The sequence below is a fragment of the Nelumbo lutea genome, chromosome 1, assembly GCF_056320005.1.
Source record: "Nelumbo lutea isolate HS-2025 chromosome 1, American lotus-T2T, whole genome shotgun sequence".
Classification (NCBI taxonomy): Eukaryota; Viridiplantae; Streptophyta; class Magnoliopsida; order Proteales; family Nelumbonaceae; genus Nelumbo; species Nelumbo lutea.
Window position 1 is genome coordinate 219119728 of NC_142684.1, and position 28000 is coordinate 219147727.

The 28000-nt window shown below is 41.6% G+C and overlaps 1 protein-coding gene and 1 long non-coding RNA gene across 3 annotated transcripts; both read left to right on the plus strand.

The window, feature by feature from the left end:
• The first annotated feature begins 2303 nt into the window (after positions 1-2303).
• Positions 2304-4690, plus strand: LOC148881101 (uncharacterized). Its single transcript, XR_016104745.1, has 2 exons — positions 2304-2442; positions 2741-4690. It is a non-coding gene; the product is annotated as an uncharacterized LOC148881101 (long non-coding RNA).
• Positions 4691-4916: 226 nt separating this feature from the next.
• LOC148881102 (beta-carotene isomerase D27) lies at positions 4917-26630 on the plus strand. Of its 2 annotated transcripts, XR_016104744.1 has the most exons (7): positions 5203-5860; positions 6313-6405; positions 6737-6798; positions 10445-10551; positions 10799-10894; positions 10988-11134; positions 26397-26630. XR_016104744.1 is itself a non-coding variant. In XM_088963372.1 (6 exons), exons 1-6 carry the CDS (start codon positions 5312-5314, stop codon positions 11035-11037), a joined length of 957 nt encoding a protein of 318 aa, XP_088819498.1. In that variant the 5' UTR covers positions 4917-5311; the 3' UTR covers positions 11038-11448. The 2 variants fall into 2 exon arrangements, 1 of the variants encoding a protein (XP_088819498.1); XM_088963372.1 differs by lacking the exon at positions 26397-26630 and having other exon boundaries at positions 4917-5860; positions 10988-11448.
• Positions 26631-28000: the final 1370 nt, after the last annotated feature.

Sequence of the window (28000 nt, forward strand, 5' to 3'; positions counted from 1 at the left end):
TTTTTATTTATATAAATTTCTTGACATTAAAACCACTTTTGATATAAATGTGAATTTATAATTTATTTTATTAATTTACAAAATAATAATTTTTAATATTATTTTTTTCATCTTTAGTTGAAGTTGTTGAATAGATGTATTATTTATTTGAATTATATTTTATGTTCAGATAAAAGTTATTGTATTTCATTATTTGTTACAAAACAAAAGTTGGCTTAACAGCTTTAGAGTAGCGTTTAGGGTGCATTTTTCAGAAAGCAATTAGCATCGTATTGTATCAATACGTATCGGCCGATATGATATACACATGATTCAGGGATATGGATTTAGTTGTAACGTTTCCCGTATCCCCTTATCCGATACCAATACGATACGTATCGATATTTAAATCCTTGCTTACCTGTATTCAAGCCTTGGAAAACGATACTTCCATTCCTTGCCTACCTGTATTCAGGCCTTGGAAAACAATGCTTCCATGGAGCCGAGCGGAGTCAAACCTAGCTAAGTCGAAATAATACTTCTAGACTGGATTCGAGCTGAGCCGATTTCATTAGAGCTCATTTCAAGTTATAAACATAAACTTGAATTTGGCTGGACTCAAAAGCTCATATGTTTGAATTCAGTTTCGCTTAAACTTGAAGTGAGCCAAGATTCATATAAAAATAAAGAGTATATATATAAATTATTTATTATTATACATATAAAAACTAAAAAATACTACATACATTTTAAGGTGGTTGCCCCTTCACCTCAAGGCTATAAAAGGAAAAGAATAAGCTCAATCAAGTTTCAAAATATAGATATGCCTGATACATCGGTAGGGGCATATCAAGCAACATCAGTAGTTATTTTTTTTTTTTTTAGCTTTTTTAATCTAGTTCAGAGGAGACAGTTTAAGGTCTGTCCACTATCTAAACTGGTCGAGACCTCGAAACACCACCTGTAGGGACGTATCAAGAAACCCCTGATATGACTCGATACGTATCGATATTTTAAACCTTGAATTCAATTAAACTTACAAGTTTCATTGGACCCGAGCTTGACTTGGCCAAAAGCCCAATTTAAACCAAGCTGAATCAAGGTTTTCATGAACCGACTTGATTAGCTCAATTTAAACCGAGATAAGCCTTGAAAATAATTAATGACAAATGCAACCCATCTTGGACAGATGGTCAATGGCAGGTCAAATAAGCATCATTTCTAAAAGCCAGAAAGCTCACCAGAGGTTCAACTATCTATTCCGATCAAGTCTGACAAAATTGCTTAGAATTTTAACACTCCATTTTATCCATTAAATCCATGTGCACATAGAAAATGTAATTCTCCGTATTCTTGGTTATATGTATTAGAGTCCGCTTGATGAGTCTGAATCTTCTACCAACACAACCTCAACCAACCACCTACCAACAACCTCAAATAAAGACACCTGTCCCCACACATGCTTTCTATTATCTCATGTGTGAGTTAATGGGACGGATGTTTGGTCCATCCTATTAGTTCCTCAAACAAAATTTCATCTATCCCCATTTTAATCTCCCGCCTGAAACGTCCCCAAAACCCTTGTGCCTGTACTTTCCTCTTAGCACTTCGCTGGCAGTGATCTTTCTCACCAGCAACGGCAACTACGACGAAGACTTAAGCAATCGACGATGATCCTCCTTGTTTGACTGCTTCCTTTTCTTTATTTCTTTCATTCCTCTCTGTTCTCTCATCTCTTCCCAGTACAGAGGATTCCAAAACCCACCAGCAATTGCGCCAATCTCTTCTCATGCCTGCTCCGCTGGTATTCCTCCCTGGTTGGCTCTCTGTTCTCTTATCTCTGGGCTACTTGTTATCTCGAAATTAGAAGTTATAGTCTTAGGGCTACTTGTTATCTCATGGCTATTAAGAGAAATTGGTCATTCTATCAGCATTAATCCTTTGGAAGAGCTCCATACAACATTAATCCTTTCAACCTTTTTGGAACCTTTGAACTATACTATTTGGAACCTTTCAGCCTTTTTGCCCTAATTGAAATGTTGGTCATGCTATTTTTTGGAGACACGTTTGTCCTTGTGTTCTTGTTACATATGCTAAGCAAGTTTGGTTTGTATTTTAAAGTTTTTATCTTTTACTTTTGTTACTATTTATGCTTTTTTTTTGTGATTTGAACATTTATGAAAAGGGCAAATTTCTTAATTAATTATATTCCTACTATTTCAGTATTGTCTTAATTTACTGTTTCTAACAATTGACTAGCTGTACTTTTACCGTCAGTGTCCGTTAACGGAAAGATTAAAAGGACTATTTTGCCCACCACTCAGAAAACAAACTCCTGGTTCAATAGAAGACATCGCCAGTGATCTTCAAGCTCTTTGGTTTTGATAAATGCTGAGGATCGACCAGCCTTGAAATCTCATGGGTCTTGTATGAAAAAATCTCCATTAATATTGGCTAATACTGGTATGCCCATGTCCTCATCTTGCTCTTCACCATTAATACTGGTTGATACTGTTTTTGTCATTTGTCATTGCTGCAAATACAAACAACTCTATGTTAGTATTGCGCTTGAAACTAGAGCCAAGGAAAAATAAAATACAAGCCTTTGCCGCTGGCAATACTGTTGCTTCTGGTAGTGGATCTTTTCAAGGAGATTGGCAATGATTTTTCCAATTTCCTCACCGACGGCATCTGCTAGTCTACTCTTACCAAACAATCTCCAAGCAAGGTCTATCATTGTAAATTCATTTTTTTGCTGCAGGAGAGACGCACACCTTCCCACTATAGAACTCAAGGAGATTGGTGTCGATTTTTCCAAGTTCCTCGCCGATAGCATCTGCTAGTCCACTCTCACCAAGCAAACTTCACCACTATAAATTCAATTTTGCTATGGAAGACGTCCAATGGCATCCCACCGCCTGTGGTTTCTTGAACTATAGAGGTTTACAAACCCTTGCTCTAGCCAACGATGATAGATCTGAGTATCTCTCAGATCTCATATCTGGGTTCATTGTAGATCTGAGAGATACTCAACAGATCTGGGTACCCAATCTTCTACCGATCTTGGAAAGTGCTTCAACCTCCCACAGATCTAAGCACTTTTTCCAAGTGAGTGAGAGAGGGGCGGAAGGTGGAGATGATGAAACAGGGGAAAGAGAACAAATGAGAAGGAGAGAGAGAGAGAGAGAAGGGTAAAATTGGGTTTTAGAAATATTATACATCATGTGGTATTATGTGTATATGAAATTTGATGAAATATTAATGGATGATAAAGTAAAAGTACAAATATTCAATTGTTAGAAAGAATATGGGTACTTTAAGACAATATTAAATCAGTAGAAGTATCGATTCTTAAGAAATTTTCCCTTAGTTTCAGTTTGGAAGGAGTACAAATGCAAATTTGTAAGTGTAAAACCTTGTATTTTATATTATTTTATATGTATTTACACTCTATAAATTTGTATTTGTATTCCTTCCAAACAGAGCCTTATGAAAATTTCTTTGAGGCTTCAAAAAAAAATCCTTAATTGATAATAAAATGTTACAGCCCAATAAATTATGTATTTAACAACTTAATTTGGGTTCTTGACCCGATGTGCTTAATTAATTTACCATCCAATATTTGCATGACATGGAGAACAGGGAAGCTAAGAGTATGAGATAACAAAAGTCAGGTCGAATCAAATTTGGAAAGACTAAAACCACAAAACCAATTATAAACGGATCAAATTCGGGTCAACCTTAATGGGGATTCGTATTAGACAATCGGACAATGTTTGCGGCCCTTGTGGCCTTGTGGGGACTGGACTGCTGGAGAGAGGGTCAGTAAGTATTTTGTATTTGTTAAGGGGAGGGACAGTTGACAAAGATCTCTCTGGTTATTACGAGTGGGAAGTAGGGAACCGAACAAAATGTTGGTCGGGGTCGTAGGTGCGGCAGCATCACCACCAGCAATACCTTGCTTTGTTGCTTCTATCGCCCTGAAAAAGAACCACAAGGTCATCAACTGGGGTGTCCTCGCGTCCACCAAGCAACAGCTGAGGATGTGGCAAGGCTCCGCAGTCCATATTGGAGGTGTAGGCCAAGCAGCGTTCACTTCTCTTGGTTGTCGTGGTGATCCATCATCACCGTTTGCAATTTCTTCTTCGGATTCAAGACGACCACCTCAAGAAGAAGAGAGGAGGAGTGTGGGAGGACAGGGTAAAAGGGCTCTAAGCGGCTCAGATGTGTTGTTCGCTTTGCAGAGAGCTGCGACGGCTCAGAGTCAAAAAGGGAAAAGGGCTGGTAAAGGAAGCAGGAGGCGCAAAGGATCTACACGGAACAATGGTGGAAGACAAGGAATGGCGGATGATACTACGGATTACAGAAACGTTCGACCGTTGCGCATAAATGGGGATTGGGGTGTTCGCTTGGATGACTTGGAAAGGCGTCTCCAAGAGCTTCAGCAAGGCGCTTCCGGCGGCATTTGACTCCAATAGTCCAAATACACACAATACGAGAAGATAAAGCAAGCTTCTAGGGTTTGTTACCTGGCTTGATCTTGAAACTTGGAAGGACTGATATTGATTCTATCTTATTCTTCACTGTTACCTGTTGAAGGAATGGATTGTTCATTCATTTATTTATTTCTTATTAATAAAAATTATCTATTAAAATAAAATACGTTATGTTTATTTGTGAAAAATAAGGAGAATGAACGATAATTGATTTATCATTGTGTGTAATTTTTCTGAATGCGTGGTTCGTACAATCCAAGGCGACTACGATCTTTAATTTTATTTAATAATAATATGCAGCTATTAGTTTTTTTTCTTTTCTGATAATCGTTTTTTTTTTCTGGCGGACGGCTGATAGCTTCATATGCTTTTTTGAAATTGATCCCCTGCTCCGTTATTTATTTATATACAAGCTTTTTGTGAAAAAATTAAAAAAAAAGAAAAGAGAAAAACTTTTATCCATTCATTACACGCTCTAACAGAGAGAGAAGGCGGGGAGAATCGTGGCATCTATTCGGCCTCAAAACCACCTGATGACTTGTGTGGTAGAAATCCAATAAGCGAGTATTATTTGGATACATTAATGAGGTCCTGATAATTCAGTCTTTAGTTTGAAAGTTTCATAATTTAACCCTGGAAAATCGATACCGCAGAAGAATCTCCCATCTTCCAAGTTCGAACCTCAAAGAAGTAAAGGGTTATCTTTGCCATTTCTTAAATATGTAATAATGAAGATATTTAGAAAAGAAATATATGAAAATAAGAAAGCATAGAAGGAAAAAAAAAGGCAAGCTATGGTCATAATTTGTCAGTGAGAAATTATGTAAGAGTGGAGCATGCATGGCAGTAGCTACACAACACAGATAGACAAAGCCAGAGCCAGTACCAGCAACTCATTCGCCTCTAACGAGCCTTTCTTCTCTGTTCTTTGTTGGGATTTGATTTTTTTTTTTTTTTTGAAAATTTTCTTTATAATCAACAATAAGAAAGAGAATTTATTCATGGTGGTACTGAGTCTGCAACCCCTTGTGTGTCCGCCTCATGGAAATGATAGTTTGATTCGTAGAGGGAGACGAAGCAGTGGTTACGTTCTCCGATGTGGAATTGCGGAACCATCGGGGGAGCCGGCTCCTCTGGGTCAGAAGACGCAATATAGAGATGGATTCTTGGAGAAGGCATTTATGGCCCTGTTCGCCCGCAAGATGGAGAAATTTGCTTCCTCTTCGTCTTCCAATCAAAGCAAAAGCAATGGCTTTTGGGATTACGACTACGAGAACTTTGTAAACGTCTCGAAGAGGGTAATGCAAGGAAGGTCTCGTAAGCAACAGCAACAAGTGGTCAGGGAAGTTCTCTTGTCTATGCTCCCTCCCGGTGCCCCCGCTCAGGTTGGTTCTTCTGTTCTGTCTCTTTATTCTTGACACCTCTCCTCTCCTCTCCTCCCCTTCACTTCTTTCTTAATCTCTGCTCCAGACTCTGGAGTTCACTCTGTCTCACTGTTTGTTATACGCTCTGACTGTGCCCATCTGAGTTTCTTCGGAAGTTTACTGAAATGGGCAGGGCTGGTGTCGGCTCTGCGAGGGTTGAACCGACTGATACGGTAATGGTATATTAAGAATTAAATGCCAATCCCAACTTGAACCCAATTCAAAATTAGATAGACAAGACGAGGAGATGAGGTAGGGCTGAGCCCGGGAGAGGGTCCAGATTCCAGCCAGAGCCGGTTTGAAAACATAATCATCGACTTGGGGTTGGGAACTAAGAAGAAATTATGCCTAGCTTCATCCCTCCGCAATGAACAAATAAATGACGAATGATATTGTGGTGGGTATTGTTGCAGTTTCGAAAATTATTTCCGCCAACCAAGTGGGCTGCTGAGTTCAATGCCGCATTGACAGTACCATTCTTTCACTGGTTAGTTGGACCTTCTGAGGTATGTACTTAATTTTGCACTCAACGCATAATTTGACTAGTGCAGTTATCCTTAAAACTATTCCTTTCATCTCTTACACTACTTATCGATTCATGATGTTCCACGGTCATACCAGCCTTCTCTCACATACTCGTATTTTTCTTACTTGATCAACCCATTAAAAGCATATTGCCTCCTATTCACTAAATGTTTATTAGAGAAAACTTGAGGGAAAGACATAATTCAGAAGCTGGAAAGATATTGGCCTGGTCTAGACTTTTAGAGTAATTTTTGCTTCCATTTCTAATATTCATGGTTGTATACTATTTTTTAAGCTATAAGTATCTTCTAGGTTGTGGAAGTGGAGGTAAATGGGGTGAAGCAAAGAAGCGGAGTCCATATAAAGAAATGCAGGTAGAATGATTTCTTCTCTGATAAGTTATAGAATGACCGGTATTGCAAGGGGGAACTATAATTGTTTGATTTTTTTTTTTCTTTTGTTATTATTATAGGTTCTTTTCACTTGCACCATCATTACTCAAAACTCACATGCAATCAAAATATGTCCATCTGATTGCGAGAGTCGATGAAAGTCGCAAATTCTCGTTTAATAAATTGCAGAGATTACGGAGGTTTATAGAGGTGAAGATACAGAATTTAAAATTCAAAAATTAAATGTACAGATAAAATGATAATTACAACAGGATGATGGTTATCATAAGTTGATAACAAGATAATTGTTATCCAGGGTTGAAAAGTCCACAGATAACGAATTATTGTTGTTATCTAACTGATGACATGGCCAGTGTGGATTTATATCTAGCATTCCCCCTCAAGTTGGACAAGGATGGACCAATGGTCAGCTTGCTCTTGAGATGAAGAAACCGTGTAGAGGGAAGCGGTTTAGTGAGCAAGTCAGCGAGCTGATCACTGCTGGGCACGTAATGTATGGAGATCAGTTTCTTCGCTACCAAGTCTCTAATGAAATGAACATCAAGTTCGATGTGTTTTGTGTGACCATGATGGACAAGATTGTAGGCTAAGGATTTAGCACCCATATTATCGCACCAGATAGTAGCAGGAGAGAGCTGAACACCAAGTTCAAAGAGGAGCATGGTGATCCAAGAGAGTTCTGCAGCATTTGAGTCAAGGCATCGATACTCTGCTTCTATACTTGACCTAGAGACAATAGATTGCCTCTTGAGATGAAGATACCGTGTAGAGGGAAGTGGTTTAGTGAGCAAGTCAGCGAGCTGATCACTACTGGGCACATAATGTATAGAGATCAGTTTCTTCGCTACCAAGTCTCTAATGAAATGAACATCAAGTTCGATGTATTTTGTGTGACCATGATGGACAGGATTGTAGGCTAAGGATTTAGCACTCATATTATCGCACAAGATAGTAGCAGGAGAGAGTTGAACGCCAAGTTCAAAGAGGAGCATGGTGATCCAAGAGAGTTCTGCAGTAGTTGAGGCAAGGCATCGATACTCTGCTTCTATACTTGACCTAGAGACAATAGATTGCTTCTTCGAGCTCCAACACACAGGATTGGGGCCCAAAAATATAGAATAACCACTTTGAGACCATCTATCAACGGGGTAGCTTGCCCAATCAGCACCAGCAAAGGCAGTGAGAGTGATAGTTTTGGACAAAAGAAGAGATAGTCCATGTGTTATAGTACCCTTCAAATAGCGAAGCATTCGCTTGACTGCCGCCCAGTGAACAGTGGTGGAAGTTTTAAGGAACTGGCAGACTTTGTTTACAGAAAAACAAATGTCTGGGCGAGTTAATGTCACATACTAGAGCGCACCAACAATGCTCCTGTAGAAAGAAGGGTCAGAGAGAGATTCACCCTGTGAGGAGTCAAGCCTAGTGTTGGCAAACATTAGGGTAGGGGCCGGTTTGGCTTCATGCATCTGAGCACATATTAACAAATCTGATATATATACTTATGCTGTGACAAATGAATACCAGAAGAAGAGCGGGTCAACTCAACTCCCAAGAAGTAGTGTGCTGGGCCAAAATCCCTCAAGGCGAACTGAGATGATAAATCAGCAATAAGAGATGAAATAGAAGCAGAACCAGAGCCTGTAATTAGAATGTCGTCGACATAAACTAGGAGAATAAGAGTTTCTCCTTTGGTACGTCAAAGAAAAAGAGAGGAATCAGCCCATGATTCAATGAAACCCAAGGTGAGAAGATAATCTCAAAGCCTAGTGAACCAAGTCCACGGGCCAAACGCAAATGCCAAACATCTTGGAGGTGCGCTCTCCAATCAAAGCTGTAGGACTGCTAGAAGAAATGGATTGCACCTTGTATAAGCCATCTTTAATTGGTCATTTGAAGAGAGTCTTCCCTGTCATCTGATCCTTTACAAGAATACCAAAAGCATCAAATATAAATACTACATCATTATCCTTGTAGAATTGGCTCACTGACAATAAATTCTTAGTGATCTAAGGTACATGCAATATATTATGTAAATCAAAGGATCTAGAGGATGTGTGAATAGTGGAAGAACCAATGTGAGAGATATGTAAATGCATACAATTACCAATGGTTGTTTCCTCAAAACCAGTGTATAGATTATGTAAGGACAAATTATTAAGATCTGCAATAAGGTGATTCGTGGCACTAGAATCTGGATACCAGACTAAGTTACAAGAAGACCCTATATAAGAGGTAGTGTGAGAAGCTACATTGGCGTTCTTGTTGGAAATTTTCTTCATCCCTAGAAGCTCTAGATATTTCCTGCAAGTGGTAACAGTGTGTCCAACATATCCACAAATCTGTCAAACAACAGAAGTATCATTACCACTGGGTCATTTAGAACCACTGTTGGGATGTTTCTTGTTGTTCGAAGAAGAAAATTGTCGAGATTTATTTGAATAATGCTGCTATGAGTGTCCAGAGGTATTCCCCCTCTTTCTTGCTTGCAACATTAGTAGAGGGAAAATCAACAGAAATAGCATGGCAAGCTAAGCACTTCTCAAAAGTAAGAAGTAAGCTCTGCACACCTAACATGGTCAAATAATCCAAACGAGCAGTAATTATGATAACAAAAGTGTCATATTCTGGAAGCAAACCAATGAGAAGATAATGAATAAGATCTAAATCTGATATAAAGTAATTAGAAGCAGCAAGAACATAAAAAATCCCTTTGATTTTCTGAATGTAATCTGCAACTGACAGGTCGCATTTTTTAATATGTGCTAACTCCAACTTCAAATCATGGATCCTGGAAGTGGAGGAAAATAAATGGCTGAACCGATCCCATACTTCCTTAGAAGTTTTGCATCCTACACTTGAGCAAGAACATGCTCTTTGAGAGAAGAAAGAAGCCAGTTCAATATGAGCTAATCCTGTTCATACCCGGAGATGAATTTGGCATTGATCTGTTGATCATTGGTGCCAGGAAGAAATTTTGATGGACATGGAAGTGATCCATCGACATATCCAATGAGTCGATACCCATTGAGTGCAGGGAGAATTTGCACAGACCATAAGAGATAGTTGTATCTATCCAAGCGAATTGTGATAACATTCATGAAACTGGACAGAGTAATCAATCCACTATTTTTGGAAGAGGACTCACCTTGAGAGTTGATCGAAAAACTTTGAGCAGACATGACGTTAGTCTTCTAGGGCTCTGATATCATGCGAGAGTCAATGAAAATGGTGAATTCTCATTTAATAAATTACAGAGATTACAAAGATTTATATAGGTGAAGATACAGAATTTAAATTTCAAAAAGTTAAATGTACAGATAAAATGATAAGCACAACAGGATAATGGTTATCATAAGTTGATAACAAGATAATTGTTATCTGGGGTTGATAAATCCACGGATAACAAATCATTGTTGTTATCTAACTGATGACGTGACCAGTGTGGATTTATCTTTAGCATTGATCCATGAAATAGCCACTTATGATTCAAATCTACTAGTTGAGTTGGGAAATACTGTTCTTTTGCTTCTTAAATGATTTATGCTCCCTAATGTCTTATTATTATGCAAATATTGATTTTCTATCTCCCCCTTTATGTTGGTTTAAGGTACTTGGAGAATAGTGGTTGCGTCGGAATGTGTGTGAACATGTGCAAGATTCCAACTCAAGATTTCTTCACCAATGAATTTGGGCTTCCCTTAACCATGAACCCAAGTATGCCCCTTTTTGTTTCCGCAGATTGCTTTGTATATGATTTTTAGACATGAATTTCCAGAGATTAATTAGGTATATTCTCTCAATTGTTTTTTTTTTTTTTTTTTTTTTTGTAAAATGTATTTCTTTCATGCTTTTATCTATTTTAGTTCATTTCTACTGATCAGATTTTGTTGTTTATATTTTATTTATTTAATTTTAGCCACCTTTAATAGGTATTCTCTAGTCTGACCATTTCTTTTGGTAGATTTTGAAGATATGAGCTGTGACATGGTGTATGGCCAAGTACCACCTCCTTTTGAAGAGGACCCAGTCTCAAAACAGCCTTGTTATGCAAACATATGTAAGTCCTAGTAAGAATAGTATACATTTAAAAATAACAATAATAATAATAACCAGAAGGTTTTCAAAGTCTAACTATAAACCATCTCTGCAGGTTCTATGGCAAATCCTAGTAACACAGTTTGCCCTAAATTACAAGCATGAGAAGATTTTCATTTTTATAGAGGAATCTTGATGGCAACAAAAGCATTTTAAAATGGCAATTGACTCCACTTCAAGCTAAACGTTTTTCTTAACAAAGGTAAATACCGAATTTCCTGTGAGAATCTGAAAAACGTTTTTTTTTATTTTCTACTTCCTCTGTTAAAGATTGTAAAAAGAAAAAATAAATAAATAAAATCCATTGTATTGGCATTGACGCATTTATTTTTCGTGTTTAAGTTATTGCTCCATCCTTGGAAGCATTTCTAATCCACCTGTAAACCGTATATGTGGGCTGTTCACATGTTATATCCTGTGCTCTATTACTATATCATCCATATAAGCCACCTTATATTGGTGGGTCTTACAATTACTATTATTAATTCATAGTTGTATATGTTTTTCAAAAGGTCATTTATCGGGGTAATTGTATTTATTCAAGTAAATGTTTGTTAAAAAATACTCATCTGGATAAATTTATCTATTCTATGTTCTTTTTATTCCTGAATAAGTTCTAAAATGACTTTTTTATTTATAAAAAGTCAATATTAGAATGAATAAATTTGTTCCATTATATTTTGTAAACTTTTTTTCATATTGAAAATTTATTTATCGATTTAAAAAATAGGTATCACTTATTCCGGCAAATGGTTCCCAAGAAAACTAACTTTACCGTGGAGCCTTGAGCTTACCCCCCAAAAAAATAAATCATCCCGATGATGATAATTTGGTTGGAAAGCAAATTAAGGTCTTTTTTTTTTTTAAAATCTAATATCTAATATAGCAAATCCTTCATTAATTACTTGATAAACAACCTAAAAGCAAAGTCGTGATAATAAGGCCTCTTTACTACTATGTGGGGATTTGTCAACGGGAAATGTATGATTTACTGAAAGTTAACCAATGTCGTGTTCTTTTATTGGTAGATGTAAGACCCAGGAAAACGAACTTTCCCCAAATAAGTTTTTTAGTAACAAAAAATCTTTACCCTTCTCGCAAGAAGGAAAGTTGTCAAAATTAATGAACAAAAATGTCCATTGAACAAGCTTTAAAAAAAAAAAAAGTTATAAACATAAGTAACGGAAAAAAAAAAATTATTTGGGTAAATTTCAATAGAAAAGAACAGAGGTAATTATACTTAACTAAGAAGCACTTATCCAGATAAGTAATTTATCAATAAAAAAAAAACAAGGCCTATGATGGAACCTAATCGGAATTTCCATTCTTTTTTTTTTCACTCACCATCTCACCATCTACTAACAATAATACTAGATAGTAATATATATATATATATATATATGCCTTATTTGACCAATGGTTGAATTGCTTACCCACCATCGGGAGGGAATAAAATGGTTTTATTTTCAAATTATTGATTTCTACACTATTTAAATCAATGTTGTGGATTTAATGAGAGAATATGCCTCAAATATGAGACTCAATGAGAGAGAATAGGAAAATAATTTTATTTCCAATTGATTTTAAATTTCATATTCCATTTCCATCATTAATAAACTGATTTCTTATTTATCATACTTATTCTTGTCAAATATGATGAATACATGACATTAAAGATGTTCCCAAAATTTTCTTTCTTTTCTATATTTTTTGCATTTTATCAAGTTTTATTTATTTTTTATTATTTAACTGTGGCAACAATGTGACATGGGTTGACCTATTTGACCCAAAACTGTTTAATTTCTTACCATTACATAAAAATACTACTTTTCCAAGTCAATTTCAAAAGTACAAGTTTTTATGTTATTAGAATTATTTATATATGGATTTGATTAGTGAAAAGAAGTAAGCTACTACCATCCATTTCTGTCCCCGACGCACCCGTAGGACGATGAACCCCTTCAGGGTCAACCACGACAACATCATCCTCCTCGGCCTCCCACCGCCGAACTCTCCTTTGCTGACGAGTCGCCCTGTCTGCGGATTGTGGCTGGTCCGCTGCCTCGGGCCGAGCCTCTGGTTGCGTACTAACTCGCCCCTGCGTCTATTGAAGTGCCCTCATTCGACGATTAATCTCTTCTTCATTGGCCATCCTTATACCTACAACACAGAATGCCCAAGATAAGTAGAAAGCAAACTAGGTAATAGTGAATTAACAAACAAACAGTAAAAGAAACAGACCGGCCACCCTCTCCATCAACCCAGCGAGCATCAGCATCTCCGAGCATGTGTACGCGATAACATCTATCTCATGGATCATGCTTAGGGCCGACCTCTCCTCCCAAATAAGCGACGTCCACTCAGGCTGTGACACAGTTGTCCTCGACTCCCGTAGTTCGGCCAGAAAAGGGAGACCCCCGGGAATGCGCACGAAGAAAAATGACTCCTAGTGCTTCACAGAAAAAGGTGCCCCAACCAATGACCGAACATTCCGCCTATTGGAGAAATAGTGTTGCCCTACTGATGATGCTTCAGCTGAAGCATAAAGCTCACCATCCCCAAGGTCAGCTCAATATCACGAACTACACAGTAGGACATGAGGCCGAGTAAGAACCTGAAGGAGTTTAGCATCAACAGCACCAGCAACACCCTATAGCAACCCAATACCTCAGTGACCCCCTCGTTCAATGGGAACCTTAGCCCAGCCTCCAAGTTATGCTCGTACACACATATCTCACTGGGTTGAGCATCAATGGCCATTTCACTCGGATTCGAGCCATATCCCCAGGTGCCAAGACTCAGGGCATGGTGCCAAACCGACAACCTGCCCCTAGGGGAGTTCTGCCTCTGCCCCAAAAGGGTCATCCTCAGCCTCCTCAACTTTGGCGGTCATGAAATCCCCTAGCTCGGGCTCATAGTTGGAGCCATGGGAAGAGTTGGAATCAGAACCACTACTAGAGGACCCAGAAGAGGAAGAGGATCGACGGGATAAGGAAGACATACCGAGCCGAGGAAGGGAAAACCACTGGGCAACCACTACTGAGCAATCACACCACACTCCGCCAAGCAATGCAATCTACCTTCCTCGCAAATGTCACAGAGGGGGGGGTGGCTTTTCTTTTATAGCCACCAGGAGCACAAATTGAGGAGAGATCAACAGTATAGATGAAGCACCACTAATCGATGCGACCGATAACGCACGCTCGAAGCATTAAAAACTAAAGTGACAACCCTGACATGCAATGGTTATGACCATTAAATGTGCCAGCTCGACCCTCAATGCTGGTCCAACCACCAACACGAATCCCTAATGGGGCCGCCCAAGAATGTCGACCCAGCCAAGATGCCTAACACCAATCGGAACCGAGCCTCGATGCCAAGCAAGGCTACACGGCTGCGCAATAGTCTGGTCGAGCTTTCCCCCTCCTTGATAGTAGAATTGGGGGAGTAGTTTGGGAGCCAAAATTTTGGTTCTTACGGAGGATTCCTTGGCAACGACCATCATTGCATGGATAGCGAAAGGACCAGACAATAGCTCGAGAGTTCCTCAGCCGAGTAACGAACTAGGAGAACCTTGTCCCTCAACTTTAGGACTGGAGGAGTGGTGTTGGGGTCATGGCTGAGCTAGCCCTGAGAGACACGTGGCCGCCCAGTCATCACCCAGCCACATCTGCATAACTCGGCCACGACGGGTCGGCTCAACTGAGCTATGTTATTACCTTGGCCCCCATGTCTCATCCCTCCATCCACGTCAACTACATGCCCCACAACTCTATCGAGGAGTAGGACTCTACCCCGGTAACCTTGGTGGAGAGCTCCATCCTGATCTCCCCGAAAACCTAATCCGACAAGGAGACGAAACCCCAGTTATAAAAAGGTGCTCCATGCTCAAGGTAAGGGACCCCAACTTCTAGCACCCATACCGTTACTTTGCTCAGACCAGCACCCTCATTGCTTGGCTCGACCATTCACCGCCCTCTCACTAACTTGAGCATTGGAATGTCTACCCGAGGATAACTCCTCGGGACTCTGACTTCTTCTCTTGATCATAGGTTACATAGTGCGGCACCATCCTTGTAAGCTTGGCACTGCCCAGTCAGCAAGGATTATTTGGTTGCTCTCCTCAGTTCATGCACCATCTCGGATTAAGCAGCTTATATATATATATACCCACATTTAACCATACATTTAAGATCTACACATGTCGCGGTGGGTTGGTTCGTGTTGACAATGACTTGGAGAAGCTTGGGGTTCCTGAGCAATTGTTGCGAGGGATTATGACTATGTTGATGGCTCATGCATCAGTCGGGGTCGGCTACAGAGCCTTAGAGTGTGCGCTTCTGCGGTCTATTGCCCAGGTGAGTTCCTTTCTTTTTTTGGGGCATATACTCATCATTCTCTTCTACAAAATGCTTGTGTGGCGGTCATGTTGGTCGATCGCCTCCGGGACCTTCGATCAATGTACAAGCGAGAACACTCCAAGTATCTACGGTAGAAGGCCCAATTGGCCGAGCTTCAGGCTACCAGGGAGCGGTCAACCGCGCTAGAAAGGGAGGTGGCCGAGCTGAAGGCGTAGATGGCCGAGCAAGCCAGTATCATCCGGGGGCTGAAGCAAGAGATCGCCAAACTTAAGGCAGAGTGGGAAAGGCTGAGGCAAGAGGCTGCCAAGGAGGCAGTTGACCGGTACAAGGTGTTGGAAGAGATGAAACTACAAATGGACGAGTACGTCGAGGCCTCCTTCGAGGCTGGATTTCACGTCGTCCACCGCCACTACTCAGAGCTGACTAAGGTGTCGTAGGGCTGGAGGGCTTGTGATCTGGACATTCCCCCGGGTTCTGCCAAGGATGCCGATGAAGGGGTCGAGGACGAGGTTGACGTTGCTGAAGGGGTTGCTAGATCTGTTGCCGAGGATTGAGTGGCTATCTCTTCCAAGTTGTGCTTTTGCTTTGTGTTGGGTTCTCTCTCTTCTTTTTTTTTTTTTGTATCCGCTTGGTATGTCGAGCCTTAAACGATGTAGCAGACCACTTTCATATTTGAATATAAGTTACTTTTGTTGACCATGTATGTGTGTCTCGTTGTTGTTGCGCGTTCTTTATACTTGTGCATTTCTTTTGCTGGTCAAGGCATGGTTGGCCGAGCTATCGCGTGCCGAGCTGGGCTATGCCTCTGCGTCCTCGACCTTCTGCCAACCGAGGTATGGTTGACCAAGATCTTTTGGTTCTCGAGCTCTTAGCCATGGGATGCTCAATTTCTAGTCTCGGGAGCCTTTGGGGCCCTTCTAGGGCTAGCCGTTTCCTAGCTAGCTCAGCCATTAAGTTGACGGTTGTGTGGAGTTTCGCGATCGGCATCAGGCCTCGATAGGCGGGGGCATTCTTTCTCCACGTTTAGGCTCAGTCATGGTTAGATGAGTCGGGTAGCTTAGTCGGCAATACACTACCAAGCTAGGCGTTATGGGCTCGGCCATTTTGGAATCGACAGAGTCAACTTGGTCAGTAGTGCAGCTTGGCTTGTGCATGTGTAGTGTGTGCGGTGAGTGTGTATGCGCCTGGGGGCCGGAGATGTAGCTTAAAAGAAAGGAAACTTTATTGCTTGTAGATCTACTAGTAGTACACCCTAAGATTTCCCGAGTTCCAACTCCTCGGTATCGGTCGGCCTTCGAGGTCTTCGAGTCTATAAGTACTCAGTCCGAAGACCTTGGTGGATTCTGTACGGCCCTTCCCAGTTTGGTCTGAGCTTTCCTTCTCTTGGTGCGGGGATTATGACTCTGCGTAGGACGAAGTCGTCTGTCTTGAATTTACGTCGTTTGTGATAAGCACACGAGGGATGCTGAAGCAGTAGACAATACCCTGCCAAAAGAAGTTCTGGGCATTATGGGCGGTAATGCATGCCAAGGCTTTAACTTCCACCCACTTCGTTAAGTAGTTTACTACTACAAGAAGGAATTTCTTCTATGCAACCACGGTGGGAAAGGGGCCGAGGATGTCCATTCTCCATCGGGCAAACGGCCACAGGCTGGTGATGTAGACTGGAGTGTCGCTGGCAACCGTTACACTTTTGAACTAACTGGGTGGTGTCCTGCTTCATCGTTGGCCAGAAGTAGCCCTGTCGAAGTGCCTTATGGGCTAATGTGCGCGTGCCAAGGTGAATTCCGCAAATTCTCTCATGTATCTCCTAGAGGATGTGGTCTGCTTCGGCTGGGGGTAAACACTTCAGGTATGGGAGAGTGTGGGAGCAGTGATAGAGCTAACGCAGTATCGGGATGCTTTGTGTTGGAGATTCTTCACTTTCGCTCGGTCTTCTAGGAGAGCACCTTATCGAAGATACTCGGTTATGGGGTCCATCCAAGATGGGTCGTGCTATATTGGGAGGACGAGAATGACCATTGGTGCGATGCTAAGCTGGGCTAGTGTATCCAGTCGTATAGTCGAGTTAAAGTCGATCTGCGGCAAGCTGGCTAGCTTCGAAAGGGCACCGGCTCGGGTGTTCTCAGCTCGAGGGATCTATTGAATATTGAAATGCTTGAGCTGCTAAGTGAGCTCCTGTGCCTTTCATAGATAACTCGCCATGGAGGGGGTCCAAGCCTCGAACTGGCCGTGGATTTGATTAACCACTAAGTACGAGTGTTAGCACTCAATTTTTGCTCGGTCCACCGCCTGAGCCTTCAATTCACCCCAAACACCCAATCAGACCCATTCGATTATCTCTAAAACACTTAAATACCTAGAAAACCCAAATTTCACCCCGAGAGCCCTTAGATCCACCGTTGAACCTGCTCGATACCTATCCAATGGCCCCGATCGACCCTCACTTACACACCTCAACCATTAGATCAGACACAACCATCAGACCTTGAACATCTCAAAACACCTTCATTTGCCCTCGATTACATAAAGATTCCATTTTGAGGTGCCAGATTAACCAAATTCCAAATCCGCCTGGTTTGGGTCCAATTGGCCAATTTGACTTTTACAATCAGCTCAGGATGTCTGAAAACCCCACCTTACAAAAATTTTAGACAAAAATAACCTTGTTAACCCTTTCCGTTTTGGCCAATCTTGTTAACCTACACACAAAAATCCACTCTCTGTGGTCATACCCATCTTAACCCTCCATTTTTTTACCCAAAACCACCCATCATTGAACCAAGAACCCGGTTCAACCCCTAGACCAGGTTTAACCCAACTTATTGAAAGTTACGAAAAATTGCCCCTAAAATTACAAAAACACCCCTGGCGCCATTTAAAGGAGACCTACCCCTTCATTTTCACCCTAAGCAGAGAACATTCAGATGGACTGTTTTCACCTCTCCTCATTCGAACATAGACACAAGTGGCGGCGACAAACCAGAAACCCCCTCTGATCTTCACTCTCTTCCTCTCTATTCTCTCTTCTTCTTCTTCTTCTTCTTCTTCTTCTTCATCCTCTGTTCTATTTCCACCGTTGCAATCAGTTGCAGCGACGGATTCGAAGACAGTGACGTCTCCTCTCCAACCTCCTCCCCATAGAGCTCTCTCCCTCTCTCTCTCTCTCTTTATCTTTCCTTCCTCCTTATTCCTTCTCCATCTTTAGTTGGATCCCTCCTCTGTTTTCAGTCAATCTCTTTCCATCTTCTCTGCTTCGTATTACCGCCTCCGACCACCGTCACTTTCAGCTCCCAACAACCTAAACAGATTGGCATCTTCCAGCAACAACCCCATCAACAACGTCAACAACAACGTATGCGTTGATGGAACAGTCATAGGGGGGCATAACCAATATGCCATGCACACCAACGTCCCTTCTGTCACTATCGAACAGTTCACCATGTCCCTAACCTTACTAGGCGTCCCTGTCATGCAAAACCCTAAATGCCCTCTGCCCACTGTGAACGCAGCTCTTCCACCAGTCGAGCCCTCTGTGGTTCCCATTGGAATCGTGGTCACTGGTCAATGAGCCGGTGCAGTTCATCTATAGGATTGACCTGCAGATGAGAATGTGGGATAGCCATTTTGTAGTACTAGAAGGGATGCAACGACAACAACAACACCAACTGCATCGGGCCACAAGGCAGAACACTAACCAAAACCAACAGCCTGGTGACCAAAATCAAAACCAAAACCAAGTACTAGACCCACCTCGCCATCACTATGGCCAAAACCAACTTCCCGCTATAGAATCAACCCAAGTTGTGACGTCCGAGGCTACCAGCTCCACTAAAGGGTCTCGAAGAAGGTGTCGCAGACATGCACGCCGCAACACAAGAAGGAATCATCTTGCTCTGAATGACAACAAGGAGGCAAAAACTAAAGAGAAAGAAAAGAAGATGAGCTAGATCAGCACCTCGTCTACGCAAATAATGACCCAAACCTGCTTCTCCATGGCGACCTGCTATGTCAACTACGTCAGATGACTGACTTGCCGACCATCTTTGTGTTCAGAGAAGTGTAGTTCTGTTTCCCCCTTCCATCCACAACCACAACTACACTGCTCTAATTGCGAAGAGGGGAGAAATTTTGAAGCAAATAAAGACAGTCAAGTACATCAGATAGCCACCCAAGATGAGAGGAGACCTAGCCAATAGGAACCCGAATAAGTACTACTACTTCCATCGGGATATTGGCCATGATACAAAGAATTACCATAATCTTAAGGACAAGATAAAGGAGTGGATCCGCGAAGGTTACCTGAAGCAGTTCATATAGCATGAGAACCACTGCCAACTTACCGACCAACCCAAAGAAGCATCACAGTCGAGTAGGGATCAAAACAGGGACCAACCTCCCTAAGACCCACCACCACCAAAGTGGCCCATCCGTAGTGTGATCAACATGATCACGGATGGGTCCATTATGGTAGGATGCATTACCTCAGTAGGAAAGAACTCAATCCGGGAGCTCGTGCATGAGGACAAAAACCCACCCGTGCCCTCGCATGGAGGAAGTCATTTACTTCATTGAGGATGACACTTACAGGATCCAATATCTGTATGATAACGCCCTCATGGTTAAGTTAGTGATAAACAACTTTGAGGTAAAGAGGATGTTGGTTGACTCCGACAGTTTGGAAGACATCAACTTCTTGGATGCGTTCGAGTGGATGGAGCTAGAGAAGAACGGCCTACAACTAAACAACATTCCCCTAGTTACCTTTAGTAGAGAAGTGGTGCGGCCTCTAGGCCGCATAAGAGTGCCATTGACAACGGGCTTGCCACCAAACCTGGTGTACTTTGACCACAATTTCCAAGTGGTTGTGACTCCCTTGCCTTATAATGCCATCTTAAGTCGACCGATCCTACACACCGTTAGAGCCTTGGTGTCGACTTATCACCGGCCATCGACGTCAACTTATAGCCACCCCCAGAGAATAGCAACAAGAGAGATCGCCCCATGGAAGAAATCGTCTTGGTGCTGATCTCAAACATTGAGCCTGTGAAGACAGTGCAAATCGGAGTCCACCTCACGGAACCATTGTGTTCTGAACATATAAGCTTTTTAATTAATAATTTAGATGTTTTTGCTTGGTCAGCAACAAAAATTCCCGACATAGACACCTCTATGGGAGTCCACCTCACGGAACCACTGTGTTCTGAACAGATAAGCTTTTTAATTAATAATTTAGATGTTTTTCCTTGGTCGGCAGCAAAAATTCCCGACATAGACCCCTCTGTCATAACTAATAGGCTTAATGTTGACCCTTTAATCAAACCAGTCCGGTAGAGGAAAAGGAACCTTACCTAAGAGCAGTGGAGAATAGTGGATGTTAGCACCCGATTTTTGCTTGGTCCACCGCCTAAAACTTCAATTTGCCCCAAACACCCTTTTAGATCCATTTGACCTCTCTAAAACACCTAAAAACCCAAAAAGCCTAACTTTCAGCCCCAAAGCCCTCAATTCCATCGTTAAACATGCTTGATACCTATCCGATAGCCCCGATCGCCCTCCACTTACACCTCAATCATTAGATCAGACACAACCATCAAACCCAAGACCTCCCAAAACACCTACCCATGAAATTTGAACTTAAAATTCCTCCATTCACCCATCCATTAAGCGAAGATTCTTTTTTGACTCCTCTCGTACCCTCAACTCATATCCACTTGATCCGTACACATCTAAACTAATCAAACCCCACCAATCAACTTAGAATGTCTGAAAACCCACCCTGCGAGATTTCAGCCTAAATACCTTCATTTACCCTTCCATTTAAAAAGATTCCATTTCAATCAATCTCACTGGCCTGCACATGCACGATTCTATAGTCAAACCCATCTCAACCCTCTATTTGATGGTCAAAAAATTCCAACCATTGAACCAAACGACCTAGTTTGACCCACCTAAACCTGATTTGACCCATTTCCTCAAAATTACCAAAATACCCCTAATTAAATTCTTAAGTACCCCCTCTTGCACCAAATTACCAAAATACCCCTGACCAAAATATCCAAATTCCCAAATTACCCCTTGCACCAAATTCCCAAAATTCCCCTTAGACCATTACCAAAATATCCCCTAACCAAAATCCCAAATTACCCCTCTCACCAAATTCCCAACTTACCCCTTGCACCAAAAATTCCTAAAATACCCCTTGTCTAAATTCCCAAAATACCCCCCTTGACCAAAATACCATTCATGTCAAATACCCAAAACTACCACCAAAGTTCCCCTCATACCCTAAATTCCCAATTTCCAAATTGCCCATGACCAAATTACCAAAATACCCTTTAAAGCCAAAATTACCAAAATACCCCTTTTTCTAAATTCCCAAAATACTTTCCATTCCAAATTATCATAATACCCTTCATTCTCCAAATTACCCAAATACCCCTCTAAACCTTCTTGTTCAAACCCCAGATTACCCCAATCACCCTCTTGGCACCTAATTTACCAAATTTCCCTTCTTAGCCCAATTTTCCAAAATACCCTTCAGACCCTAAATTACCAAAATACCCTTTTTGAACCCAAATTACCTGATACCCCCTCTAAACCTATATCACCCCCTCCAAACCCTAATTTGTCAAATCAGCCCCTTCATTTTACTCAAGGTTTATTAGCCCCCTAGCTTCTCATTATAAGAAGTGGCTCGAGCAAGTGAAAAGGGGAGCTCTCGGTGGGTCTCTATAGAAAGGCTATCAAACTGAGAGCAGAGGGGTTTTTTTGAAGTGAATGGAAAGCAGAGAGAAGGGTTCTTCAAGGACTGAGAGAATAGAGAGAAAAATAGGGTACTCGCGCGAGAGGGTTTGTGAGAGTGAAAATGGAGACTTCAGCTAAAAGAAGAAGAAGAAGAGAGGGAGAAGGGAGAGAGAGAGAGAGAGAGAGAGAGAGAGAGAGAGAGAGAGAGGAAGTTCAACTGAAAGAAAAAATAGAGGGAGACTGAAAGAAAGTAAGAGGGTTTGAGAAAGAGCTCAAATGAGAGAAGAAAAGAATAGAGGATTTCTTCAAGAGAGGAAGAGAAAGAAAGAAAAGAAAAGGGAAGATTTGAAAGTGAGTCCGTGCAAAAGTAGAGAGGATTCAGAGAAAGGGGGTTCTTTGAAGAGAATATTTGGGAGATGATAGAGAGGGTTCTAAGAGAGACTTTGAAAGTAAGGATACGGTGTTTTAGAGTAGAACCAAATGACCACCACCCTCATTCCCATGTTGTTATGTAGAGAATCGGTCCAAAAAACCCTCTCCAATTCATGGTCTTTGACCTCCAACTAAATTTTTCCTGAAGTCTTAACTCATCATTGCTCTACCCTCGACCTGCTCCCACTACCAACATCGGCAAAGGACTTCATAACAACAATCTCAAGGTCCTATTCCAGTAAAGTCATCCAAACAGACGCTTTTGGTTTTGCTAGTTCAACCAATATCAATAGTAGCATTGTTTGGTTGTTTTGAGGCTACATTGAGGTAATACGCTTACCTCATACTTGGTTCTTTAGATTCGAGTTTCATATTTGTTATATTCTTTTCTTTTATATCAGTTTCTGTTATAAGTTTTGTTTTTCTTTTTCTTGTGTTTGTTCTATTTTTTTCTTTTTAGTTATGTTTTTGTGAGTTTGAGGACTGTTATGTTTTCTAGAAATTTGGATGGGATTGATGTGCTCTTTCAACCTCCCTGATTGACCAACCGAGTTTGAAAGTGGGGGTTCTGATAGAAAAGGGGTAGGGTTTCCTAACCTTTTGCTCAAGCCCCTACGTCCAAAAGGGGCCTAGACTGGAGGATAAGGGAGTGAAGTCCTTAGCTTAACTTCAAATGTAAACAAAGAGGGAATTTTGGCATTCTTACTGACCAGAGAGAGAGTGCCTAACCCCTTCCCTCTCTCTCCGTCAACTTACCCAGAATAGCCTTGTCACTATCAGTTTCGAAATGTTTTACCGAATATAATTCCAAGAGGGCCCATCACTCCTAGTTATTTGTTTTTGATGGGTGACAACTTCATAGATTTGGCCAAGAAGTGAATAGCCAGGGGCATTTTCCCAATGTTCATAGTGGGTGACGTAGGGAAGCTCCTTGCAGCAAATTTCATTAGAGAAGTCCAATATCCAAGCTAAATTGCAAACCCAATCCTCGTGAAAAAAGTCAATGACAAATGGCACATGTGCATCGACTACATCGACATCAACAGACCCTGCCCAAAGGACACCTTCCCACTCCCTAGGATAGACCATCTGGTATACGCGATCTCAGGGTTCGAGATATTGAGATTCATGGATACTTACTCAGGATAAAACTAAATTCATTTAAGAAAATACAACATGAAGCTCAACCCAAACAAGTGCGTCTTCGGGGTCATATTGGTCAAGTTCCTCAGGTACATAGTAAACCGACGTGGCATTAAGACCCCCTAGATATGAAATTTCCTATGTCAATTACATAGGTCCAAAGGCTAACAAGTCGGATAGCCACCCTAAACCAATTTATGTTTAAGTTAGTTGGGCGGCTCCTTCCATAAAGCCAAAAAAAAAACAAGACTCTGAATGGATCGAAGAATGTTAACTTGTGTTTTATGAGCTAAAATGGAATCTAAGTTCATCACCCTTGTTAACTAATTTGGAACCCAGAGATAAGCTAAAACTCTACCTCTCTACAAGTGACAAGGTAGTCAGCTTGGCCTTAATTTGTTAGGTGGACAAAGTGCAACGACCTATCTATTATGTGTGCAAGGTCATGCATGCCACTAAGACTAGGTATCCCAATATCGAGAAGTTGGTCTTCATGCTAGTACTTGCAACTTGAAAATTGTGCTCTTGCTTCCAGGCCAACACCATTGTAGTCCTAACGGATTGACCTATAAGGCAAGTTCTTTAGAAGCTCGAGGTCTCGGGAAGGATGACAAAATGGGCAATCGAGCTCATTGAGTATGACATCCAGTTTGAGTTGTGGTGCTTGTAACCACCTTGAAGGCTACTACCAATGTGGCACCAACCCCTGAGGTTGTGTTCTTGACAAACTTCATCGTTGAATGTACGTTTAGCATGTCAACCCCTGAGGTTGTAGTGCATGTAACCACCTTGAAGGCTACTACCAATGTGGCACCTGACCCAACATAGGATGAGGATTCCTAAATTCTCCATGTGGACGACTCTTCCAACCAATGTGAAAGTGAAGTTAGATTAATCCTCTACTGACAAGGCATTGATAACCGGGCTATCGATGGCAAAGGAGGTCGACGTGAAACATCTTGTAGTATGCAATGGCTCTCAATTGGTGGTGAACCAAGTGAATGGACAATATGAGGCTCGGGAGCCCGTCATGTTGACCTACTTGGCCAAGGTTAGAGAGCTCCTACCCGACTTCCACTCTTGGTGTAGGTAAGGTGGTGGCTAGGCTAGGGAGGTGGTCTCTTTGAAGGACAGAGGAAGGCCAAGAATTAAGAATCAACAAGGAGGCTAAGGCGAAAGGGAAGTAATAAGGCAGTTGAGTGAGGCGATCAGTGACAAGGGCAATTAGTGATTGAATATGGATCACCTTCATTATGAGAAGGATCTCTATTTATAGGGAAAATCTCGAGATCCTGAAAGGAATGAGCTAAAGGTGTTTCTTTTTCTACTAGGGAAGGGAATATTAGATCCGTTGTCAATCATTAAGGAGCATTGTTGGGGTTTCACCATGTATCCCTATGGGAATATTTCCAAGGATTGACTTTCCTTTCACTCAGAAATCCTCATAACCCACGTGTGATACTACCCTTTGTGCCTTACTTAATTGATGTGGCACTAGTGATGTCATTGTTTGGGGGACGACATCTTATTAAATCCATGTGGCATCTTGTCACGTTCGTCACTTCGAAATACACATGTAGGTAATATCCAGGCCCGGTTCTTAACAAATTGGGATCCCATAGCGATTGAGGGTTTATCATGGGGCCAGATGCATGTGAACCTCATCACAGGTTCAACCTGAGTTTGCTTTGGGCTAGCGCCGAGAATAGGTTCATCACAAGTATGATGAACCGCAAGTTCATCACAGACATGCGATTCACTGTAGGTTCAGGCTAATCGCAAGCATCCATGTAATATCAATCTAGTGCTTATTGTTCTCTAAGGGACTGAACGAACAAAGTTACGAGTATTTTAGATCGTAAATTAACTAATCTATACCCTTTTTTCGATTAAATTCAATGTTGTAACCTCTGAGGGTCCCTATGCAAATTCTGGGTAAAAACTGTGAAATTTATAGAGTTTTTTGCAGATTTTGGAAAGTTATGGAGAATTCCAACTGAAAGAGAGGGTTTTCTGTGCAAAACTGAGCATAGGAGGGCACCTCCTATTTGCAAAACCCATAAAGGCACCCCTCCTACTATATTAGCATACTCCCCTCTCCTTAGCAAACCCTAGGGCACCTCCCCACTCATTCTTTTCACCTCTAACAAACCCTAGCCACCCCTAACTGCTAAATCTTCACCTTCCAATCCTCCCTAACATCTAATCTCAACCATCCAAGCCTTACCAACCTCTCATACCCTTAGATCTTCACCTTGCAATCACTACCCTCCATTCTAGGGTGCCATCTCTTTAGCATTCTAACCCTAGGGTGCCACCTAACTCCTAATCTCCACCTTTCAGCCCAAAGCACCCAAATCTCCACCATTCAATCCTAAGAGCTTAAATACCAGCCCTCCATACTTATAGACGCCCTCTCCTTTTCACTCTAGTCATAGGATCGCCCATTTTCTACATAAACCCACTAGTTGCCCCTCTTTTTCTCTCTAATCCCACTTTTGTCCACCCTTCTCTATAAAATAAACCCCAAGGGCCCTGGAGAAGGGGTTGGTCAATTCACTCAGTTCACAAGACTAAGGTTTCTTCAAGAATTCAAGGGTTGTAGAAATGAATGACACACAGATCTTGTCAGGAGGGGTTCCTACAAACAGTCCAACCAATCTGTAACTACCGCTATTAGATTTGATCAGCTATCCCTTTCATTTTCTTTATTTTCTTTTATGTTATTTTTATTCTAGCAATCTTTTAGATTTAATTTCTGTTTGTTTGTGTGTTTTATAGATCCAAATTCGTCCGATCCAAGGCTTAGGTGTCTCAAGGGGTTCAAAGGCTAAACAGAGGGAAAAAGCGTGTATTTCATCTTCCCAGATAGCTACCGCCTCTTGATCTGAATTTTGGATCATTTTTTTTGTTGATTTCAATGTTCCATAATTTCTAAATTTTAATTATTGCCTTGTTCAATTCAGAATATTTAATTTCAGCATTAATAAATTTTATGTTATTACTTTTTGCAAAGCCCATGTCTATTTTCCTTTTATTTGTCCATAACGAAAATAATAATTTTTATTCTTGCTTTCCTATGGGTTCAACCCCTTCCTTGCCACATACTACGTTGGTTGTTTAAGGTTATGTGAAGATTGGAAAAATTTATAAATCTCTAAACTACTCCCACAAGTGTTTGACGATGCATCTCAGGCGCACCAGGTTCCGTACCCGTGCATGTTCATCTTCCCCAATGTCGTTTGTCATTCCCGGCACGTGAGAGCTCTCTATAAGAGTGCGGAGGGAAGCCACATCAGTTCCCCACTTTATCATCCTAATATCGGTCTATCGTCTCTGTTCATCTTTCCCAACGCCCTTTTTGTTTCCTTTCTTGCTTCTTGTTTTCTATCCTACCTCTATCTACTCCTCATGGCTCTGCCAAGAGAAATTGGATTGTCCTTTTGTTGACTTCATTAGGAAAGTCAACATAGCTAAGATATTAATGGAGAGAGAGATTGCCATGGTGGCCGATGGTGGAAAGTGTAGGTTCGTTATTTTTTATTGATATACTACCTTAGCATGTTCAGGTCTATCGCGTTGACTGCTTGTGTTTTACCGCATCGTAGGCATCATTCCATACGGGTCTTTCCACTGTGCCAATCACGCCTGTCATTAGGCAACTAATGGAGGAGCTGAGATCATCGCAGCCCCCAAGTCAAATTTGTGAGGCTATTGAGGACGCGGGTGTTGGTGATACCGCTCCCAATGTTGTGATGCGAGAGGAAGTGGGTCAGGTGGCCGCGGAGCCCGAGCCAGCAATTTGTTGTGAAGAGGTCTCCACTCATTCCCCAACTATCAAGGTGGAGGCCCCTTTAGATTCTAAGGTTAGGGCTCCTGCTGAGCCGGAGATCCCCGTTGAAGGAGTTGGGGCTTCCATGGACATAGAAGACTAGCTTGGGGACAAGGGTGCAGGGTCTGGGATTGTCTTGCCAACTGAGGAGCTGACGTATGAGGAACTCGGGGAGTATTGCGATAAGCATGACATCCCTCCCTTGGGTTATGTAGCCATAGACCATGTTCAAGTTTAGGGTCGTCACAGCAGCGATAAGTACTCCGTCTCCCGTTCGGTGGCGAAGTTTGCCTCAACTATCATATGGGTTCATTGGTTGCCATCTGCGAACCTTCATCCGATGGTCATGGGGCCTGCTTTGAATACCATTACAACCATGATGGACTGCATAATGAACCGTCCAGTTGAAGAACTTTCGTGGTCAGACTTCGCTTGCCGGCTGGAAGCCTGTAGGTCTTTCTCCGCCATGGGCTTCGACATGTGTCAAATCGAGGAACAAGTTATTATGTTAGCCCATGTGTTTTGGAAGGCCTGTCTTAGGGTGTCACAGTCC